Source organism: Saccopteryx leptura, chromosome 1, assembly GCF_036850995.1.
Source record: "Saccopteryx leptura isolate mSacLep1 chromosome 1, mSacLep1_pri_phased_curated, whole genome shotgun sequence".
Classification (NCBI taxonomy): domain Eukaryota; kingdom Metazoa; phylum Chordata; class Mammalia; order Chiroptera; family Emballonuridae; genus Saccopteryx; species Saccopteryx leptura.
The window spans coordinates 52,494,225-52,517,579 of NC_089503.1; the positions used below are offsets into that span (position 1 = coordinate 52,494,225).

General features: G+C 44.0%; 1 protein-coding gene across 9 annotated transcripts in view; it reads right to left on the bottom strand.

Annotated features, from left to right (window-relative positions):
* PPFIBP2 (PPFIA binding protein 2) overlaps nucleotides 1-23,355 on the bottom strand; it is a 159,922-nt gene that overhangs the window by 59,011 nt on the left and 77,556 nt on the right. For 7 of the 9 annotated variants that reach the window (XM_066366421.1, XM_066366428.1, XM_066366407.1 and 4 more), the window contains 2 exons: nucleotides 7,263-7,349; nucleotides 1,475-1,588 (listed from right to left, as the gene is read on the bottom strand). In XM_066366421.1, the coding sequence (XP_066222518.1) occupies nucleotides 1,475-1,588; nucleotides 7,263-7,349 (201 nt within the window). Of the gene's footprint in view, nucleotides 1-1,474; nucleotides 1,589-1,754; nucleotides 1,941-7,262; nucleotides 7,350-23,355 lie in introns of those variants that run through there. The other 2 variants (XM_066366447.1, XM_066366460.1) reach the window with 1 other exon arrangement.

Here is a 23,355-nt window from a genome sequence, read left to right on the forward strand (position 1 = left end):
ACATGGAAAAAAATAGAAAGACTCAACTTTTATCGCTGTTGAGATTTTCAGGGAGTAGGATGAGAAATGGCACATTATTAAGTAGAAAATCAAATAGAGCTGGGAATGTGGTGATTTATGAATCAGCAATGAAAAGATAACCGACTAATAACAGCCTCAGAGCTGTTGGAACTAGTTTTTATAAAGCTATTTGCATAAAAACACTTTTTTAAAAAAGTTTTCAAACACACTCCGATAAAGCTAAGAGACACCTGGGAACTAAGGTTTATTTTAAGACCAAAGGTCGGATTCAAAGCCTGTGCTGTTATAAAATTTTATGCTGATCCCAGCAATAAAAAACACTAGAGCTTTGGGGAAAGATTACAAGTGGTCATCTAATCAAACTCACTCATTTGAAGAGACTGACTTTCAGTCTTTATATAATTAGTAAGCACCTTTTATGTGCCAGTAGTATGCCAGAAGCTATAAAGCATACACACATAAACTTCAGTCAGAATTTATTTTTCAAAATAACTAAAAATACAAGAAGGATGTAAGTTAAGGAAACCTATGAATTAGACATAGTAATAAATTTCATTAAATTTCTAATTAGCTTCTGAACAGATTCAGAAAAGACTTTTGATAAAAATTCAATATCCTTCCTAAAAAATATCATAGCTCATTTTTTACAAGAGGTAAAAACTGTTCAAGAGTGGAAGTCGATGAATTATGATACTTTCATTCAAAAACTTATCTATAAGTGATAGCAAAAACAACTATAGAGCAAAATTTAAGAATGGAAAAGAACTCTATGATGTGAAGCATACAAAAAACCTGAGGACTAAATTGGATCTCTGGTGTGAATAGATCTTTGCAAATTATATGTACACATAACAAGAAGGACCAAAAGACAATTTAAGAGATTTATTTGACTGGTAGGAGAACAGCTAATTATTTTTTTCATTTTGATGTGTATTAAATTATATTAAAGTATTGTTTATGTAACATATTTTATCAAAGAAGACTACACAGAGTGTGTGTGGGGGGGGGAAGAATCAGTATAAAAGGGGAAAAATAAGCTAATTGACTTTCCTTTTTTCTTAATTTTTAATTTATTATGTTAACATGGTTTCAAACCTAATTGACATTCTACAACCCCAGATGTCACCTGCAGTCAAGCTGCAGCTCATGTGAGACTGTGAGGGTGACATTGCCAGCAGAGAGCTCCTTCCCTGAACTAGACCCAGAGAAAGTGCTACCTGGGAATCTGTCTAACCAGCCCAACAGGTTATTCCTCCCCAGGCCAGCCCCCCACCCCCACCAACTCTCAGTGTTCAGGCTGGTTTCACCTGCTGAATCAACACCACACACTGAGCAGCCAATCCCAGGCCCAGGAAGGATGGGGCAGTAAGAGCTGCAACCCTGACACAAAGGGCTTTAACACATGAAGTTCAGCAGAACCCAAGGGCCTTCAGCCCCATCCATCCGCCCTTACCTGTTGGAGCATCTCTTCAGCAGCATTGAGTTTCACCTGGTGTCCTTCCAGACATACTTCCAGGTCCCGAATCTTCTCTCCTTGGGCTTCCACTTGATCTGTGAGGACACTCACCTGACCAGGGAAAAAAAGCAATGGTGGAGGAGCAGGAATGAGCTCCCACGGAGGGTGACTGTGAAGCCACACCACGGATCCTTACATGGGAGAATGGCTTTTCTGTTTGATGGGTGGCAGGCGGGGGAAGTGTCCCGGGTGGAGGAAACTACAGTTGTTTTCTTACCTCGCCAGGGAGTCTCAGCCACTGTCTCAATAACGGTTGGTCACGTTTCCTGCTCTTGACAGACTCCAGAGAAAAACACCCAACAGCCACGAGAGCTGCCTCCGGGCTGCACGCGTGATCTATGCCTCTCCTAGCGCTCATTCGGGCAGCCCCGACCTCGAGGCATAGCTCAGCCTGCTTGCCAGGGCTTCTGCTACCTCATGTGGAAGAGCAATCCAAGCAGTGTGGAGACTAACCAATGACCTCACCTCTCTCATAAGGGTGTGAGGACTGCTCACCTATCAGGCAAGGGTTCTGAAGCAATTAAGGAATGTGGGACGTAAAGGGCATGTATTAGCACTGGCAAAGTTTGGCTCCAGAACACTTTTAGTGCTTTACAGGCCAAAACACGACTCTAAGTCATATACACAAGCCACAGTGCATGTACAGTGGCAGGGAAAGAGCCATCTTTCTGAAGAACACTGAGAGTATTTATTGGAATTAATTTATAAAAATATGTTTTCAATAAATTATTTAAATTATACCCTAAATATATACTGAAAGGTTTTTCATAGCCTGCTCTACTAGCAAAGTGCTTCAGGATCCCTTCCCTTTTTCTTTTTCTTAATTAAAAGATGTCTCAACCTATCTAAAAGTGAAGTGGTTACTGCGGAGGGGTGGGGAGGGGAGTGCAGAGGGACAAATATACGGTGATGGAAATGATTTGACTTTGGGTGATGGGCACACAACACATTCAACAGTACAAATACTGGAGCAATGTTTACTTGAAACCACTGGTGGGATTCAGCCGGTTCTCACCGGTTCAGCAGAATCACCTACTTTTTTGTCGAGTTCAGCGAACCAGTTGTTAAAATGGCACTTGTAATCAGGGTTCTCTCTAAGGTGGGCACCTGGGCAGCTGCCCGATGTGGAAACCACAAATTTACATTCCTTACTCCTTTTTAATGTTCATCTGTATAACAGTGTATTCTAAGTGCCCATAGCCCATAGTAAAGTTCATTCCATCCACAGGTGAAAAAAATTTGACGAAACTATGCATGTAATATTTATTTATTCACTTCATAAAATTCATTATAGCTTTGATGAAATACTACATTTTAATTCCCTCACATTTGTTACTTCAGTAAACAAACATATCACATAAAGAGAAAAAGTGCCAAACGACCAGGATGGGACAAGCTGTCATTGGCAATATCTTAAATAACAGTTTTATTGTTTTTTGTCAGGTATTGTTTAATATTTTTTTGTTAATATTTTAAAACTCTTTCTTATAACATAATCCAGTTTTGTGTATCTCTTTTATTGTTCTTATTTAAGTAATGCATGAAATGATAAACTACCTTTCGGCATATTGTTTTTCATACTTAAAATGGTCATTAGGGAAGAGATCCATTTGTTAAATTATTTGAACTTATCACTGCCTGAAACCTATGTACTCTTATTGATCAATGCCACCCCATTAAATTTAATTTTATAAATAAAATTTAAAAACCAAAAACAAGAAACAAATAAAAAAAGGTGCCTCAGAGCAGGATGGTGAAGTAATCAAGTGGGTACCTGCCCCCAAATAAAGAAATCAGTGCCTGGCACATTGAGATCCTTTCGAGACCCTTCGGGTTTGTTACCAGTGGTGCATCACTGCCATCTACATTTAGATTGTCCTAAATGATTTCTGAGTCTGTAAGGAACAATGAGTTAATGTGAATTCATTTATGAGAGCTGAAATAAACTTCATGAATTATAAAGCTCCCCTTACAGAGGAACCAATCTAAATTAATATGGCTACTTGAAGCTTCCCATTTTTAAGTTCCCAAATGCCCAAATGATTTAAATGAATTATTAAAACATATTCCTGGAGTTGAGGTATCGTGTGCTAACATTTCAGTTATAATCTAAAACGGGTACCTTCTGTCGACTAGGCCCATCTTAAACACAAATCTTTGTGAGGTTTTTCTGTTTGTTTTCTAATCCTTATTGCTGAACACTACCAGCAGTCTCACCTTTTCAACTACTAACTCTACTTTCAAAAGGGTAGGATTGCCTGACCTGTGGTGGCACAGTGGATAAAGCGTTGACCTGGAAATGCTGAGGTCGCCGGTTCGAAACCCTGGGCTTGCATAGTCAAGGCACATATGGGAGTTGATGCTTCCTGCTCCTCCCTCCCCTTCTCTCTCTCTGTCTCTCTTCTCTCTCTCTCTCTCTCTCTCTGTCTCTCCCTCTCCTCTCTAAAATGAATAAATAAATTTAAAAAAATTAAAAATAAATAAATAAATAAAAAAGCATTAAAAAAAAAAGGGTAGGATTCCAGGAGGTGGCCTTTGATCCCTGGGTTCCAGAGTTCCTGTCTGGGAAGGATGTGTTATGGTTAATCTTTTATTATGACAATTAACACATATAGTCTGTACCACACCTTGATACCCAAAGAAATAATATATAGTCCATAGCTTTCTATAGCTTATATCTCAGCTGCTTGTATGGCTCAAGCTACACAGGGCTGCAGGGGTTCTAGGAACCTCAATACTCTAAACATTATGAATGGAGAAGTGTAGAATGGGATAAGATGTATAAGGATCCTAGCCTGACCAGGTGGTGGCGCAGTAGATAGAGCATCAGACTGGGACCCAGAGGACCCAGGTTTGAAACCCCGAGCTCATCGGCCTGAAGCCCAAAGTCGCTGGCTTGAGCAAGGGATCACTCTCTCTACTGTAGCCTCCAGTCAAGGCACATATGAGAATGCAATCAGTGAACAACTAAGGAGCTACAACAAAGAACTGATGCTTCTCATCTCTCTCCCTTCTTGTCTGTCTGTCCCTATCTGTCTCTCTGTCTCTGTCAAAAAAACAAAAGAAAAGAAAGAAGAATAAGGATCCTAGAACGTGACCTTTATATAATAAAACAAATACTTTTTGAGCTCATACTACATGCTAAGCATAATTTTAAACACTGAGGGAGATACAGAAGCGAAAAACAGAAAAAAGCCTTGTCTTATGAATTTATAGTCTAATGAAGATAGAAAACACTTTATTTTATTTATTCTTAAGCAGTCCTGGAAACGAAGTCTTTTGTTCTGTGTTATTTCCCTTGTTCTTCTACTAGTAAACCCAGGAAAACATTCTGGGCCAAGGGCTTCAATTAATTCAGTCTGGCTGAGCTGCAATGTGAATGAAGCAAGAGGACTTACTGTCTAACCACCTCCGTGGAGCCACCACCACACGGCAGGGATCACATAATAGCAACTCCGAAAATCTGTCCACGACCTCCAAGCAGAACAGAAATCACTAGGATCCACTTCTGAATTTTCTGATAAGTAGATTCCCAATTGTGTTAGAATTATTTAAATAAGGACTATTCAAGAATTTGGAAGGGGTTTTTTGTTTGTTTGTTTGTTTTTGTTTTTAACTATAAACATCAGGGAGATTATCTAACAGGATTTCTTCATTAAGTTGTAAGCCTCTAAATAGGAGTGCCAGCCATGAAGGTTTCTGGTTCAAAAGTTTGCAATTTCATAATGTTCGCTGTAAAATTCTAAATGGATATTCTTTCATTACTCATCTCATTAAGACAGCATTTCAAATTACCCACTCCTCAAAAAGTCTGTGCTTTAATGGGCTATATGATCTGGCCCATATGATCTGGCCCATGCTCTCTGAAGGGAGTGCCCACCAGGCTTCCTTGCAGGTCACCAACTCCTGCATAGGGCCCCTTCCTATTCGTGCCACACACCAAGCACACCCCTGCTGCTGGGTGTGGGCTGCACCCACCACTTCCTTGGTTTGGTATGTGCTTCTCCAGGCACCCAGTTACCCCCTCCCTAACTTCTTCCAGGTGTCCCCCTCTCAGGGGAGGTCTTCCCTAACTACATAATCCATATCCTGCTCTATTTTTCTCCACAGTATTTATCACCGCCTGAAACATTCTGTGTATTGGTTTATGATACACACACACACACACACACACACACACACACACACACGAACAGAAGCTCAAGAACGAGGACTGACTTAGTCTGTCTGCTTCACTGCTACATCCCTAGCACCTAAAACCAGTATCCACCAAGTTGTAAGCACTTACATTTTTTTTAAATGAACAAATCAATGAAATGAAGGGGGGAGAAAAAACATAACTAGGATACAACATGGTATAACCATATAATTGCTTTGAGTTTAATTATTCAAGATAGGGGCAGGACAGGATTAAAATGTCTGGGGAAAAAAAGGCCAAAATGTTAAACTCTTTTTGATTTTTGAACTTCTAGAATAATCATTTATTACTCTCACATTCATAAAATGAAGTAAAAGGAAAAAAAGAATAAGGTAAAATAAAAGAAAAAAATCATACTATAGCCTCTTTTTGTTGGGGGGGGGAGAAAGAGAGACAGGAAGGGAGAGAGATGAGAAGCATCAACTCATAGTTGCAACACTTTAGTTGTTTATTGATTGCTTTCTCATATGTGCCTTGTGGGGAGAGGGGGGAGCTCTAGCCAAACCAGTGACCCCTTGCTCAAGCCAGCAACCTTGGGCTCAAGCCAGTGACCATGGTGGCATCATTTTGATGATTCTCCGTTCAAGCTGGTGAGCCCATGCTCAAACTAGTGACTTCAGGGTTTCGAACCTGGGATCTCAGCATCCCAGGTTGGCGGTCTATACATTGCATCACCACTGGTCAGGCATAAGCTAACTTCAGGGCTCTAGGCTAAAGCCCAGTCTGGGAGGCTTCCTGCACCCTACGTGCCCCCTCCTCCATTCCACTAGTCTCGTCCACCACCCTTCAGGCCTTTTACAAAATTAGCTGGGATGTTAATCTTATTATTCCCCAAATCATTAAAGCATACCTGACCTCGATGCTTGATTCATGCAGTTGTGAGCTGACAGAGGGAAGAGCCCTTGCCCCAGCAATAGGCCTCCCACAGGAATGCTCAACTTTATGTCCTACCAAGGAATGCATGTTTTCAGAATTAAAAGTGCTCCTCTGCCTATCTTTCTCTGTGAAAAGTTTTGGAGTTCCTCCCTCTGAAACAAGAGCCATCAAAGGCTTATTACCCCATGTTATCAGCTCTAGGGGATTTGGCCTCAAAGTGTAAGTGTAGCTCCATCTCTGGATTATCTGGGCCAGATCACATTAACATGGACCCTTAGGCACGGATCACTAGTGGATCTGATTTATTAGTGACATTAGGACACAGCTTATCATCCTTGCATGACTCCTGGGTTCCCTAGAGGACAAGGCCCCATTCATCAGCCTGGACACAGAGCTTCCCGTGTATATGGTGGGCACTTGGTAGTTCATGATAAATAAATGAATATACTCACAACCCCTGAAGGCCAAATCCAGAGTTAAATTGTTCCCTCAGTTACTTTCTGCTTTGTTTCAGGCAAAGTTGTTCTAAAAGCATACACTTTGGGAGCAAGGTAAATCCAACAGAGAAAATCCTTATACTTCTCTCCCACTTGGGGCAGCTACAGAGGTGGAGGTAATAGAATGTGCTGATTCCCACAAGAAAGGACCCACCTGTAATATGAGGGATTCCTTATCTCCTTCTAGACGTGCCAAGCGTTCCTGGTATGTTTCATTACTAGCAGCACTGTGGTGATTTACCTGGGACCAAAGAGAAGGGGAAAAAAACTTATTTAAAAGGTTGGGAAAACATCTTACTGACTTTCAAATGAAGCATGCAATTAGTGTGGACAGTTTCACTGATTATATGTGCAAAACCACCCACCCAAACAGGAAACCACAGGATTTCAAAACTACTACAAGAACCTGACCAGATGCTGTTGAAAGGCGTGCTTTGAAAGTTGGCAAAACCACACCCTTGGATGACCTCACCCTTGGCCAGGAAGGCCTCAGCGGAGCTCCAGACCTAGTAGCTCTTGACTTGACTGGATGTGTTGGGTCTGGTTTAGCTGGAGGCACAGCCTGCCAGAGGCACTAACAGCAATATGGTTCTACTCTTTGCAGAGACCAGGGAGCTATGTGGGAGCAACAACTATACAGATGTTGATATCTCTTAACTCTCACACCAGGGTCCTCCAGAGCCAAGGCATCCTCACAGCATGGGGGTCCATCCTGAACACTGCAGGGAGCACAGGGAATGGGGGTACCAATGGCAAGGCTCTTCATTATTCACACATCCCTTTCAGGAGCGGCCAACGCCAGCCCTTGGTAAGGGCTCTGGCTGCCAGGCAGGCACATTAGAGCTAGAACTGAGAGAAGCTAGCTGAGATGAAACTTCTTGAGAAGAACCCAAATAATCTCAAAGAGCTAGGCAGAGAGAACACACAGCCAATGGAAAGTAGCTAGAAATCATGGAGCAGAGGAGAGGCAGAATCAGAAATGCCCTGAGCTGGAGACAGGAGCTGCCCTCACTTTCTGGGTGTTTCTAACCTGGTTGTAGGCTGGGAGGCGGGAGAGAGCTGCTAATGGAACAGAGCTGACCTGATGCCAACACACACTGCCTTCCTCTGAGCTGAGCGGAAAGCCCAAACCTGAAGCCCACTATATGCCAGCCAGGGGCTTGACAGTCTGAAAAAGTGGATTTTACTGCTAAGTGGGGAAGTGACCATCATACTAACCTGGGCTACTCCAGAGGAATCAATGCTCCAGTGTTTATGAGGCAGGTACTCTCTTGACCCCAAAGGAAAGTCATGATTGTGCAAAAGAAGGGGTCAGCGAGGAACCCGGCACAGGGGACCAAAGCTAGTTTCCTTCTCCTGAAGCCATTTCCCCACATGCCAACCTTCAGAACAGGCTTTCCAATCCTCCTCCATTGAGAAGGAGCAGTCTTTCCTCTCCTTGTCCCACCCCTCCCCCAATACACTGTCTAGCTCAGGGCAGGTGGCAGAGCCAGGCCCAGCACTAAAACGAAAACAGGGACCCAGTGTCCCGCATTAAGCTGGGAGACTCCTTTGGGAAAGAGGACTGGTTGTTTGTTGAAGGTTCAGTGGGAGGGTGTGCCGCGGGGCCTTTTCCCAGGGCGGCTGTGCCAGGCACAGGCCAGGCAGGACAAGGGCCCAGTGCCACACCACTGCCTTTTACACCAGCCTCTCTGCGGTCTGCATCTTGTTCATTGTGATGGAAGCTCTTTCACATCATAAACAAAGGGCCTTCACAATCACAAATGGCTTATTTGTGTTGATGGCAGTTTATTGTTGTTACATTAGTTAATAATCCAGTCCTCACATGGTCAATCTCTTTGACTAGTATTTAAGGACATAATAATTGTAATCTACATTTTCTCAGAATCTCACAAGAGAGGGAAATAATTTTTTTTTTTTTTTGTATTTTTCTGAAGCTGGAAACGAGGAGAGACAGTCAGACAGACTCCCGCATGCGCCCCACCGGGATCCACCCGGCACGCCCACCAGGGGCGATGCTCTGCCCACCAGGGGGCGATGCTCTGCCCTTCCGGGGAGTCACTCTGTCGCAACCAGAGCCACTCTAGCGCCTGGGGCAGAGGCCAAGGAGCCATCCCCAGCGCCCGGGCAATCGCTGCTCCAATGGAGCCTTGGCTGCGGGAGGGGAAGAGAGAGACAGAGAGGAAGGAGAGGGGGAGGGGTGGAGAAGCAGATGGGCGCTTCTCCTGTGTGCCCTGGCCGGGAATCGAACCCGGGACTTCTGCACGCCAGGCCGATGCTCTACCACTGAGCCAACCGGCCAGGGCTAATTTTTTTTTAAACTTAAATTTAACAGCAGGTCAAATGCTTCTCTGTCAAAGAACTTGCGTGATGATGATTTTCAGGAGATGGAAAGGACCCAGGCACCTAAGTGAAGCTCTGCATATCCAACCCCAGTGCCAAAGTCAGCATGTGTGTGGGACCACCCTGCATGGGCAGCAGCTACTTCTCCAGCAGGAGGTGAAGGAGAAAAGACTAAAGGGAAAATCCCTTCCACAAGACTGCAGCAAGCCATGGCACCAACTGTGCTTCAGGTCAAAGGGTGCAATAGATTCTTCATTATAATAAAAGGTCAACCCATACAATCACCCACAGAGGCAGTTATGTTTATGGGTTGAAAAAAAAAATAGAAGAGTGAGAAAGTTGATGTCATAAGTTCAGTTAATATATAAAATACATGCCACATAATTTATGACACATGCTAGTAGGTCAAAAAATCTGGATCCACCCCAGCAGTCAATGGCAAGGGGAAGCATGATGAATAAAAACACAGATTAGTGCAGTAAAGGCTGAGTGACTGCCTAGCAGAAGTACAACTGTTCCTGAGGAAGGGAGAAACTTCCCGTTTTCAGAGAAATTATGTGGAATGGGAGAAAAAGACATCCACAATAATATCTTCACAGTGAACTGAGCCCAGCTGAACTCACCTCTTTCCTGTGATGACCTCTAAATAGGTTAATGCATAATAAGAGCCAAAGGCCAAAGTAGTCCAATGGAGACCAATACAGTGTGGTCCAAGCACAATGCTGTAAACTACACAGCAAGAATTTAGGTGGCGATCACATGCACCTGGCACTATTAAGAGCACCTGACATACATGAACTCATTTATTCCTTTCCACCACCCATGAGATGGGTAACTTTTTTATTCCCATTTTGTAGATAAAGAAACAGAGGCCAAAGTGTATGAACAAGGCACAAATGAATAATTTTCCTGAGTTCCTATGTAATAAATTGGTAAGGATTCTGTTATAAATTAATTGGGAAGTGGGTCAAGTACAAATTTTGCTTTATATATTAAGATTAAAAGAGAATGAGCCCTGGCTGGTTGTCTCAGTGGTAGAGCATCGGCCCGCCATATGGATGTCCTGGGTTTGATTCCCAGTTAGGGCCCATAGAAGAAGCAACCATCTGCTTCTCCACCCTCCCGCCCTCTCCCTTCTCTCTGTCTTTCTCTTCCCCTCCTGCAGCCAAGGCTCCACTGGAGCAAGTTGGCCTAGGTGTTATGGATGGTACCATGGCCTCACCTCAGGTGTTAAAATAGCTCCAGTTGCAACGGAGCCTTGCCCCCTAGTGGGCTTGCCAGGTGGATCCCGGTTGAGCACATGTGGGAATCTTTCTCTCTCTGCCTCCCTGCTTCTCACTTAAGAAAAACACACACACAAAAAAAAGGTGAAAAGAGAATGGACTTAGAATAACGTTTGAAAATTCTGTGTGACCCTAAATGTTCATTAATGGCAGAGTGGCTAAGTTGACTGGAGTTCATCCATAGTATAGACAATTTGCAGCATTTTAAAATATAAGGTAGACATAGATCATATATGGACCATTATAAAAATGTAAGACATATTTATTAGTGAAAATAGCATGATGCATAGACTCACACAGTGTGGAACTAGAATACAACACTACACAACTCCATAGGTATTAATATCTACATGAAAATAAACAGATCAAGTGTCTGGAAGGTATAACAACCCTTAACAGTGCTCTCTCCTGAGGAAGCATCTGGGCAACAAAAAGCTGGGGATGAGAGATTTGGTCAAGATGGGCTTTTCCTTTGACCACAATATTTGAGCTACTTACTAAAATATGTTTATTTTCTTGAGTAATTAAAATATATTTTAAAATCCAGAAGCACTGTTTGAGTATCTAGAATAGTGGTTTCTGGAACATTATTTCTCCCATAATGATCTTGAGGATCACATCTTCTCTTAGCCAGCCACCGCGGTCCAGATGACAGTGATGTTCGTGGCAGAAAGGTCCCTCCCTCACCCCAAATCTCTGTTATAGAGTGACATGGCATCTTCCTCTCATACAGTCAGCCAAAATCGTTGCTGCTCTTTAGCAAGCTTTGGAAAGGCATTAAACAGCAGTGAAATGGAAATTATGTCCCAGATAGAAGTCTGCCATATTGCCATCCTTGGCTTTTGGTGAAGTACAGAGCCATGTTTTCATAATCTAGTAACTGCCATCTCTTAGCAGAGCAAAGACCAGAATAAAATGCCACCTACACTTGAAGAAGAACCTGAAAAGCATCTGAGAACAGGGCCAAGAAGATTATTTTAGAATCATCTTGTTGAAAGCTAACATCCATCAGCCAAAAGTGAGGATTTGAGTTGAGGTGCACAAATGTCTACTCCCTGTACCAGGAATTGGGCAACAGGTTCAATGACTTCCTGTTGTCATTCCTTGGATTGCACAGTGGATGTATCATCAGGGCATAAAAGACCACATGGTTCTGAAAATGCCATTTCAATTATTCAGAAATATGTTTAGAAAGACAGAGTGGGGACACAGCTCTGTTTTGCCCTACTTTAAGAAGTACTTGCTTTGTCAGAGAGTATACCTGCTTCCTTAATTCTAACAGTGAAATTGCAGTAGAATGCATGGATCAAAACTGAGACCATTTATCTGGGTCCTTGAGTGACTCCAAGTTTGGGAGTCTCTGCAGTCTTGTCCATATTCTGTATGAGGCAAATCAGTGAGAGAGCGGCCCAGCTCTCCCTGCATGAAGTCAGATGGAGAAATCCATTCTGGCTATCCACAGAGGAGAGAAAGTCAAATCAAATCCTGAACGATGCTAAGTGCTAACTTTTCATTCCTCCCACTCTGAGATGGCAAGTGTATTAAAAGGGCAATTTCAATCCTGTTCTAGCCTATTGAGGATGCTCACTCTGTTGATAAATAACAAAAAGTTCATTTTTACTTAACCAATGAAGGCAGCCCCTAGACTAGACCTGCCCAATGGACAGCTAATGTACTAAACTGTGTTACACAACTATTTGATCAAATTTTCTCCTCTTTTGTTTTGATGGTTATTTCTACAAATATGACAGAGGGAAAATGCATCTTCTCATTAAAACATTTCATGGTCAGAGCTTCTGAATTTATAACCCAGTGACATATAGATATTGTGAGGGACCAAGAGATCTGTGTACTCTATGGAGGTGAAATGGCAATACAGAGTGACAGTTCTACGTCCTCTTGCATCTCATTAGAAGAATGCCACAGTGAAACATACTTCCTCTCTTGTATCACAGAACTGAATCAGGCGAGGGAGTTCTTCTCTTATTTGTATATTGTAAAAAACTTGAAAACTTTAGTCAACATTGTTGAAGCTAAACCACCCTGGTTCAATCAAAAGCTTTGTTCTCAAGAAGCTGGGTAAAAGCTTGGATGCTGGGAATCCAGCCTCTAAAACCCAGCTCTGTTGGAGGAAAATATAAAATATAGCCTAGAAGTGTCAGATCAAGGTCTTCCCTGGGCCTTAAGAGTAATGTTGCTGAGAATCCTCAGGAACAGGGACAAGACAGTGTCTTGACACTTTCAGATTATGCGTCTGTTTCTAGAAGACCCAGAATGCTATCACTGCTCCAGCTGCTCAGGAGTAATGTACAGCTTCAGCAGTCAACAGCAGAAGGTGGGGCTATTTTCTAATCTATCTCTAAGTGGAAGGGAGGGGCTTCAAGTTGTTGTAGCAGCTGCACAGGGTATTCTATGTTTGGGCAGCAGGAAGTTGACCATGATAGTTAATCAGCCTCGGTGACTAGGAGAGCAATGAGAGGACGGAGAGTAGACTGTGTTGTTCCCAGGAAAGACAGGACTGACCAACATGATCGAAGCATGGGCAGAGTCTCTACATAAGGGCAGTTGGGGCTACATAGGACGGTAGCCTAATCTAAACTGAGTCCTTCCCCCTTGTCTCCCATAGGTGAGTGCAAAAGGAGTTTGTGTTAATAAATTCCTTATGTACTATAAGCTGGATGCTAGCAGACTCAAGAAATAAAGTATGTTTTCATATCTTGGAAAACACTGCATTTAAATTAGAGCTGAGATTATTTAGAGGATGTCTTAGGCCCCCAAAAGAAACCTTATGATTAGTTGCTGAGAAGCTCAGATTAATCAATTTCTCCTTTGCTAAAGAAAAGGAAAGGAGAAAACCAATACCAGACAGAATTCTTCTGAACCTTTCTTTAATGAAAGCTATTGTCTGCCCAGAATCGGCTGGGATCACCACCTTGACTGAGACCATACAGCAGAAGTGAGGGCTATCATCCTTTTAAAGATAACCCTCACTTCCCAGTCACCTGATCCAAGCCTGACTGGTTGGAATCTTTCCTCTGAACTTTTAAACATGGGAACAGAAAATGGTCGTGGTAATGCTAGAAGTTTTTAAGGTTGTCAGCGACCATGTCCTCTTCCATGTGGAGGAAACTGGTTTGCAGAAGGAGTCAGCTTGAACCCAGCAAGCAGAGAAACAAATGAAACCAAGAAAAGATAGAGGATGATGGCATTCTCATCCCTGGTTTATACCGTCCGTCTAAAGGCAAAGATGTATCCCTGCCCTTCCTGTTAGTCCCCTCTTACCCCGACTGGTTCAAACCAAGTGTCTGTTACTTGCAACCAAAAATCCAGGCTAATGCATTCATCTTAAAGGGTAATTGATCAATCAACTGACTGAAATTACTCCTTTGGAAACAGCCTTACAAGAAAGAATTCCTGTTATTGGGATATAATACTAAATTACAAAGGACTTCTGTCTACTGTTGCTTGATTTGCTGGAACTGGCAATTTTGAAGATGGCATTGTCAGTTCTGAGCCAAGTGTAGGTAAAACCAGGGTTCTCATCAGGGTCCACGGGGATCTACTTTGTGGCACAGGGTATGTCTGTGTGGGATGCCCTGGGATAAAAAAGGCACCCCGTCTCCTTTGTGTGTGGAATGGATGGCTTCCTATCCACCACCTGTTGCCTCTATTCTTATTTCCCATGTAGAGCAAGACTGGGAAAGACAGGGAATGACACAGGATGCAACAGGCCCATGGGCAGCAAGTGGGGGCAGCGGTGGGGATTTAGCCTTCTCTGCAGATCAAGGGCAGCAAGAAATGGCTCTAACTACGTGTAATCTCAGGTAGGTCACCTCAACTCAGATGTTCCATCCTATATTTATTTATAATTTAGTATTTTTTATTTATTGACTGATTTTTAGAGAGAGAAGAAAGGGGAGAGAGAGACATTGATTTGTTGTTCTACTTATTTATGCATTCATTGGTTGATTCTTCTATGTGCCCTGACCAGGGATTGAACCCACAACCTTGGTATATCAGGATGACATTCTAATCAAATGAGTGAACCAGCCAGGGCTTGTTCCATCCTTTAAATAAAGAAAATTATACCTCACAGAGTGACATAGAGGGTCTATTAGGTCATTATACACAAAAACATGTGGGAATAAAAGTGCCAAATGCTCTTTATAGCTTTATATATATGCTCTAATATTTCCTCAGTGTAATATAAACAGTTTCCGAATGATTATGGAAATATGGAAATCATTTAAATAGCTTTGTTTAAGCCAAAAGACCAAAGTCAAGTTAGAAGCCATTCATCTCTTGTGTTGACGGTTTTAATTAACTCTTTTTGTGCAAGGGAACAAAAAGAGGCAATGTTTCTAATTAGGATGCCTATGAAATATCTGTAAAGACCCAAACAACCCAAAGGAACAACAACCAAAATACTGGAAAAAACAAAATGCAGCCTAAGCGACGACACAAGACCCCACTATCAGCTAAGACCACCGGAATTCATTCGAACGCCTGTGGCACAAACAGCTGAGGACATACTCACTTTTTCACTGTCCCTGAAAAGATGCCTGCATTTTGAGTCATATCTACATGGCCACAATTTTTTCCTCTTTACAAGCATTTTACTACATATTATAAGTACAATGTGCTACATATATGTTAATCATGAGCACATTGAGAATATCAACAGCTAGTAATGAACAATCATAAAACTTGAATTGGTATTTGTTACAATCCAACAGTCAGGTCACATTTAGGTTAAATGTGAGTTTTCTAGCTGAATGACCTCCGGCAGCCACCTCAGAGCCCTCACCCTCTGCCTCACATGGCTGGTCAGATCCCATGCTGCTGCTCACTCCTGGCCTGGCTGCTCCACTATCGCTTGGCCAAGGGAGAGCCATGTTAGGTCTCTGCAGAGTTCTGGATGGGGTGTGTGCTTGATGCCATGGCTGGGGGCCACGCAGAATCCCCAGAGCACGACTCCTCCGCAGCCTGGCTGGCCGCTGCCGGGAGAGCTCGCCCTCTACCCACGCTCTGGCACACCCTCGGGAATGCTAGCAGAGGGCAGTCCTGCAGCATTCCCTGACTGGCATGGCCCGGGAGGCCTGCCATCAGCACTGTGCTTCACTGAACATGGGGAAAGAGCTGGTTCAAGACCAGTCAAGTGGAGCTGACAACGGGTCACATGAGGGTGTCATTTGGCATACAAGCCTGGACGGTGGGAAAATCCTAAGGCAGTCAGCGCCCCAGTGTGACAGCTCTAACCATCCTGTGTGTCATTATTCAGAGCCACGGTTACTTCTTAGTGCTCCTGCCTTGGGTCTCAAAGACGTATCTACCCTCCTTTCTCTGACATCAGAGCCTACAGTCTTCACCAGTTGGAGAGCCACTTCTTTTAGTGCTTCTAGTAAGCTATAGATTCCAGTTCCCTCAGGATCCTGGCCACAGTATATACACTGTCCCAACCAGTCAGATCATCTTAAATTATATGATGGTTTTCTCTGAAAATACCCTGAGATTTTGAACATAACACACTGGGTAAAACTTGGTCCTGGATAAGTCTTGAGATGTTTCTCCCCTCTTTGGCCACTAAATATATAAATGACATGTGTTTTTAGCTGAATAAGAAAACAACAACAAAAATGTGTAGTATTTCAGGCTCAAAGGAATCTTATCATATCCAGAAAACCATTTTCAAGTGAACCCTGACTACTGGGCACAGGGGACTTGTCAAAGTCACCACAGTTATACTTCAGGTTCAGAAGCACCACTCACATACCATGTTTTTTTGGAAACTTGAAAAAATGTACACCTTAAAAATAAGGGTACCAAAAAAGTGAAGAGTGAACATAAGTGGGTCATGGAAGCTACAGTCAATTCACATTACATGACCCAGGTTACCCATCACCAAGGGAACCAACCAGCATAAGTGTAGGCAGGTGCTTGTAAATAGGAAAACCTCCCCTAGATCCTCTGGTTAAGGACTTAAGGGCAATCTAGTAGTTGTTATAACACCAACAGTTCCCAGAACCATTTCCACTTTTTCTAGGTGAGAAATAGTTTAAAAAATTTCTTCCAAATGTAGTATGAGTGATATGCATCAGATCTTTAGCTACCAAGAGTCTAACAAGAGACATCTTATCCTGACCTTGACCTTCTTATGCCCTCCACCTCTTGGTTTCAATTATGTATAAGTGGAGACTAAATGTTGCTAGTGAGGCTGTCAGTATCAAATGATCTAAATGCCCATCTTCATGGAAGAAAAAAAGAAAGTTCATAAAGCTAATTAAATATCTTGATTGACTAAATGTTTATATAATTATGTTTTGTTCAGTTACCTATTCAATGACTCAAATATTCCTGAACACCTACAAGGCACAACACTTGGTGCTAAACAAATGTTTCCATTCCTACTATCAAAAAGCTAAGAATTGCATGATTCCATACATAGCTGGGACATAAAAACGAGACTAAGAGACATGGACAAGAGTGTGGTGGTTATGGGGGGGGGGGAGGGAGAAAGAGGGGGGAGGGGAGGGGCACAAAAAAAACCAGATAGAAAGTGAGAGAGGACAATTTGACTTTGGGTGACGGGTATGCAACATAATTGAATGACAAGGTAACCCGAAGATGTTTTCTTTGAACATATGTACCCTGATTTATTAATGTCACCCCATTAAAATTAATAAAAATTTATTTTAAAAAAAGCTTTGTAGTCTTACAGGGAAATGTGGTAAGTACTGCCATAGAATTGTAGGTAAGCCAGTAGCAGTGGCATAAGGGAGAGATGAATCAATTATACCTTCAAAGGACAGAAGAGGCTTTACTATGGAGTCACCACTTGAATGATTGAGTCTTAAAAGCTATGAAGTAACTTCCCCAGGAGAATGGGAGAACAGTATCTTTAGAGTCATTCCAATACAGATAGGCTATCCATGAAGCTCCAGCCTTCAGAAATTCTTGTTTCCAGAACTAATACAAAAAATAAAGGATACCTTCAGGACAGTCTGTCTATAAGTTCTACAAACAAGGAGTCAGTATGATGTACATGAAGTCTCCTAATTGATCATCCTAGAGGGATCTCCAGTAAGGAAAATGCATTTGATTTACCAACATCTTTTTCCAAAAGTAAAGCCTTGGATAAGCTTACTTCCTGCTGAAGTCTCTTGATCAGGAGGCTGGATGCATAAGGGACCCTACAGCAACGGGCTATAGGAGAAGTGGTATTTGTAAGTGTATTTGCTGGTATCTTGTGAAGGGATGATATTAAAGCCAGGTGGAGAGTAACAACAGGAGACTCTTTCTCATCTTGCCAACTCTAACTGATTCATTATTATTAACAACTTGTCCAGAGACAGAGGGGTAGTATCAGGTACTAGGGTTGGTGTGGAAGGGGTGCTATTACTGTTTTAGCTCACCTGAGGCATTAGAAGTAAATTTCCCAGTGCCTCTTGGACTGCTTGGACTTTCTATATAAAGAGCCAACAATCAAATAGGCATGAGAGAAAGATCCACAGGTAGGAAAAATGGTATTAGGTGAGGGCCACAGTGAGAAGCTGGTCCTTTGGTCATAAGAATGACATTAACCCTACAAGATTCCCAAATGGAAATAAATTCAGGAGGAAATGGATGGAAAAGGTTGCTTTGGAACTAGGGGCAGTAAGAACAACACTATAGAAGGTATTTGAAAGATATCTCTAGGGACAAAACCAGTGTGCTATGGGTCTGGGAATGACCAGGAGATGGTGAATTTTTAGCCTGTTCTTTCCAGATTCCTGATGGTGAAAGGAAGGTAAGTCATAAGTCAGCATGGAAAGACACACATACGGTCAAATATAGTTTTGATTTGTTTTTCCCTGAGAATTGCAAAGAAGCATTTTCTGTCAAGGGAAGGAATAAGTAGGTAGGGAGGAGCTGAGAGAAGAAAAAACCAGAGGAACAAGAGGGGGTGGAACAGTATTGGGGCAGGAGGACAGGATACTGGGATAACCTTGGCTGAAAGAAGGGACTCTTGGCCCACGAAACAGGAGAGAAGGCGGTTAGAAAAGAATGGCTGTGTGGCCCTGGCCGGTTGGCTCAGTGGTAGAGCGTCGGCCTGGCGTGCGGAAGTCCTGGGTTCGATTCCCGGCCAGGGCACATAGGAGAGGTGCCCATCTGCTTCTCCACCCCTCCCCTTCTCCTTCCTCTCTGTCTCTCTCTTCCCCTCCCGCAGCTGAGGCTCCATTGGAGCAAAAGATGGCCCGGGCGCTGGGGATGGCTCCTTGGCCTCTGCCCCAGGCGCTAGAGTAGCTCTGGTTGCAACAGAGCTACGCCCCGGATGGGCAGAGCATCGCCCCCTGGTGGACGTGCCGGGTGGATCCCGGTCGGGCACATGCGGGAGTTTGTCTGACTGCCTCCCCATTTCCAGCTTCAGAAAAATACAAAAAAAAAAAAAAAAAAAGAAAGAAAGAATGGCTTGAACATAGTTACACTTTGAGGTGATGAAAAGGGAAGATGGGAGAGAGAGTCATCGAAGTGCCTGTTTTTTGTCGTCCCCCCACCCACCCCCAATGAAGCAGGTGTTGAAATCAGTTGATAGGGGAGTAATGGGGACAAATGGAAAAGTAGAAATAGTTGTCAAAAGGATGGAGAAGGGAAGAATGAGTCAAGGTCCCCAAGCATTGTTACCAGCCCACAGAGCTACCCACAGTTGCATGGCTCTAGAGTATCCACAAGCCACTCAGTAAGTGACTCTGGTATGATGCCACTTTGTTAAATCCTGCTGGGAAAGAGCCCTGGGGCCTCTCCGAGGGGCTCGCAGACAGGAGTCACAGGTGCTAGGGATCAGAGATGGCAAATCTAAATTAGACCAGGAAATATGAGGGGTGGGCATGTTGGGTACATTGGCTAAACATGGGAGGTACATTGCAGACATCTAGAACCCTTGAGGAACCACACCCACTGTCATCCTTCTCATGGTCTTGAAAAACTTCCCTGCACAGAATTACGGTTAGATGTTGGCTCTGGAGTAACCAGAGGCTGTCAGCTGTGGTCGAGGTCATCATCACCTTAACTAACACACGAAGGACCCTCTAAGTACTTTACATATACTTAATTACTTATCTATATTTCAAAATCAAGAAAATTAAATCCCAGGAAGGTTAAATCAATTGTTCAAAGTCATAGAGCTGAGACATGAATTCAAGGACTTCAATCCAGGATCCATGCTCTTAGCTAGTGGAGCAGCATTCATGGAGGCTGCCATCTGCTTCTGCAACTTTCCCGGCAGTATGGATTGAGTACAGGGCAAAGCAGTGTTTAGGATGCCTGGGTGTCTATTTGTCTTTGCCGCAATTCTGGCCCAAGTGGCCAGGCTATTGGATCAACCATTTGAGCACCAGATGATACAAAATAAAGTCTCACACAGCAGCTTGAGTTCATTCCACATTCTGTTGCAGAACCCAACCAATTGCATGGGGAATCCATGGTGAGTCCACTTCCTTTGTGACTCTGTGTTGAAATTTGGCTTAAATACCAAGAGTGCTAGAAGCCAGCAATAGTGTGAAGATGCTGACAGTGCTGGGATTTCCATGAGTCCCCTGCTGACTTCATCCCTGCTTGGAGCTACTTTTAGAGGCTCTTTCATGACTATGCAGGTAGGAGCCACTCTTCTCAAAGCAGGGCAGAGGTGAGCTGTTTGTGAGTCAGTCAGGAATCAAACAGCTGAGGGGCACAGGACTCTCTGGATACTTGTGGCAGGAAATTGCATTGTTCATGGGCTCTGTCTCTTGGATAAAGAGCTGGAGGACCAGCTCTGGGCAGCTTCCACTCAGCAGCCACCACCAGGGTGGCCAGGGAAAAACAGCCACTGGGGCCTCTGGTTACTCACAGGGGCCAGGTCACAGCTGCCTCTTCTAGGTCCTTAAAATGCTTTGGTTTGAGACCTTGACCTGGAAGGTGAAATGGGGCTGAGAACTGAAGGAATGAATGGCCTAAGACCACGGCTGGAAGGAAGCAAACTGGTCCCATCTGTTTCTCTTTCAGTTTTCCCCTGCCTGGTAATGGACAGTAGCAGTTAACTTTTACTGAATGTTTCTATGTTCATGGCACTATGCTAAACATACATTGTCTTACTTGAACCTTGCAAAACTTGTATGTGGCAGGCTCTTATCTTCCTTATTTCATAGATGGAGAAATCCAGGCTTTTAAGGTAATCTGTGTAATATCACACAGCTGATAAGCATAGCAAAACCAAGCTCCCACCCAGGCCTTACTTAAAAACACACCTTAACTCTGATAGGGCATAGTATCCACGCCCCACTCCAAGGCCACTGAACCATTTTTCTATTCTGAGAAAATGCTTCTCCTCTAGGCTCCATGCCCCCTGACCACAAGCATCTCCCTCATTGCCTCCAAATTCAAAGACTCTGTCTTGCTCTGAGGCATTGCCCTCCTGGACTGTGTAGCAGGTCCTACCTCATCCGGGCACCTCTTCTGTAAGAACCACCCCCTCTGCATGGGAAAATGAAGGAACCAGTGTTCCCAACTTCAAAACTCTGGGCTAGGAGAAACCTGCTTTTCAAGCCACTTTGGCTTGAGGAGGGGTAGGAGAGGTCGGTGAGCTGGGCCGACAGGAAGTACCAGAGACGGGCCCACACAGGAGGAGTCCACAGCAGGGGATGAAGTCAGCAGGGCACTCACAGAAAAGGAGGGCCTGATGGAGTCAGATGGAGTGGACAGGAATTAAACAGAAGGAAGGCACTGGGGATAAGCTCAGAAAAGGGAGGGAGTACACTTGGGAGCCTGTTAGAGTAGAAATAAATGATGAAACTAAAAAGGTAAGTGAAGGCTGGGATCCTTTACTTACCTAAAAAGCTAACTAAGTAAAGGGTCTCAAAGGCCAAGCCTGGGCTTTCTTTTCCAGACGAAGGGTGAGTGCTAGGAGTTTGTGATCAGGGTCACAGGATGAAAAAGCATTTTTTAAAAAGGGGATTTTATAGCCCTGGCCGGTTGGCTCAGAGGTAGAGCGGCGGCCTGGCGTGCGGGGGACCCGGGTTCGATTCCTGGCCAGGGCACATAGGAGAAGTGCCCATTTGCTTCTCCACCCCCACCCCCTCCTTCCTCTCTGTCTCTCTCTTCCCCTCCCGCAGCCAAGGCTTCATTGGAGCAAAGATGGCCTGGGGGCTGGGGATGGCTCCTTGGCCTCTGCCCCAGGCGCTAGAGTGGCTCTGGTCGCAGCAGAGCGATGCCCCGGAGGGGCAGAGCATCGCCCCCTGGTGGGCAGAGCGTTGCCCCTGGTGGGCGAGCTGGGTGGATCCCGGTCAGGCACATGCGGGAGTCTGTCTGACTGTCTCTCCCCATTTCCAGCTTCAGAAAAATATATTTAAAAAAAGGGGGGGGGATTTTAAAAGGAAGAAACTGGCGATGGGATTTAAGGTCAAGAAAAGGAAAGATACTGATTATACTGCCTGTGATGTATCCAATACTTTGTGCTTTGCTTTTTTGAATGCTACTTAAAATTCTGAATGTACAAGAAAAAGAACTGTTTTGCTATGAGTTGTCCTGGTGTTGGGAGGAGAGGAGTCTGAAGTCTCCTCACCCACAGCTTCCCCAGCAGACCTCCACCTGTCCACAGGAGCCAGTCACAGCCTGGGTCTCAGGAGCAAGGGCCTCCCTATGTTACATCACACTCAGATCTAGTTCTTCCACAGATAGAACTTCTCCTCAAGCGCAGCGGTTCATCTGCCCCAGGGGTTGGGACATGGCACCAACCATCCCAGGCACATCACAGCTGGAAGACCTCCTGGTTAAAAAGCCTCATGCTGGTTACAGGAAAATAAAGACAGCATGATGGGAAGTACACTTCTTATCTATCCCCTTCCTCCACCCACCCCACCGTGTATCTCCCTAAAGAGGTTTTTTAAATGCTTAAGATGATGGATGCAAACCTTTGCCAACATGTCTGGTCTCTTCGGCATGCTCTCCGAAGGCTGCAAAGCCCCAGTCCCAAAGCTAAGCAGGGACCGAGCACAGACAGGACTTCTGCTGGGTTCTAAACCAATCATTTCCTACAGATTTGGCAGAGGAGATGAGGAAAAAGAATCAGACAGGAAGGACAGAGAACAGGGTTCAAGGTCAGGCTACACCACTAATGGCTATAACACTAATAGCCATGGGGTTCTTAACGTCACTTGGGCTTGATCAAATGACGAGTTTGTACTGGTTAATACCAACAAGTCCTCGAGCTCTCTAATTTTGCTCAGTGGCCTCACTTTTCACAACACCATCACCACATCACAGCTACGGTCATTTTTTAAAAATACAGTTGGATCTCCCAGTGTATCCCATGCCACTTCTCTGCTACAAGTCCCCCATTAGGCAAACCACCCAGCCACACCCTGTGCAGCCCCGCTGCCCGGTGCTACCTGGCTTCCGCCTGCCTCTGCCCACCTCACTGAGCTCAGCCACACTGGCTTGCGCTCTCCCTTGAAACTCACCCGCCCAACTCCCTCTTGCTTTTGGACTTTTGCAGATATTATCCTCTTTGCCTGGAATGTTCTTCGGCCTGTTTTTCACCTGACTCACTCCTATTTCTCATTCAGGTTTCAATGAAATGTTACTTCCTCAAAGAGGACTCCCTGAAGGCTC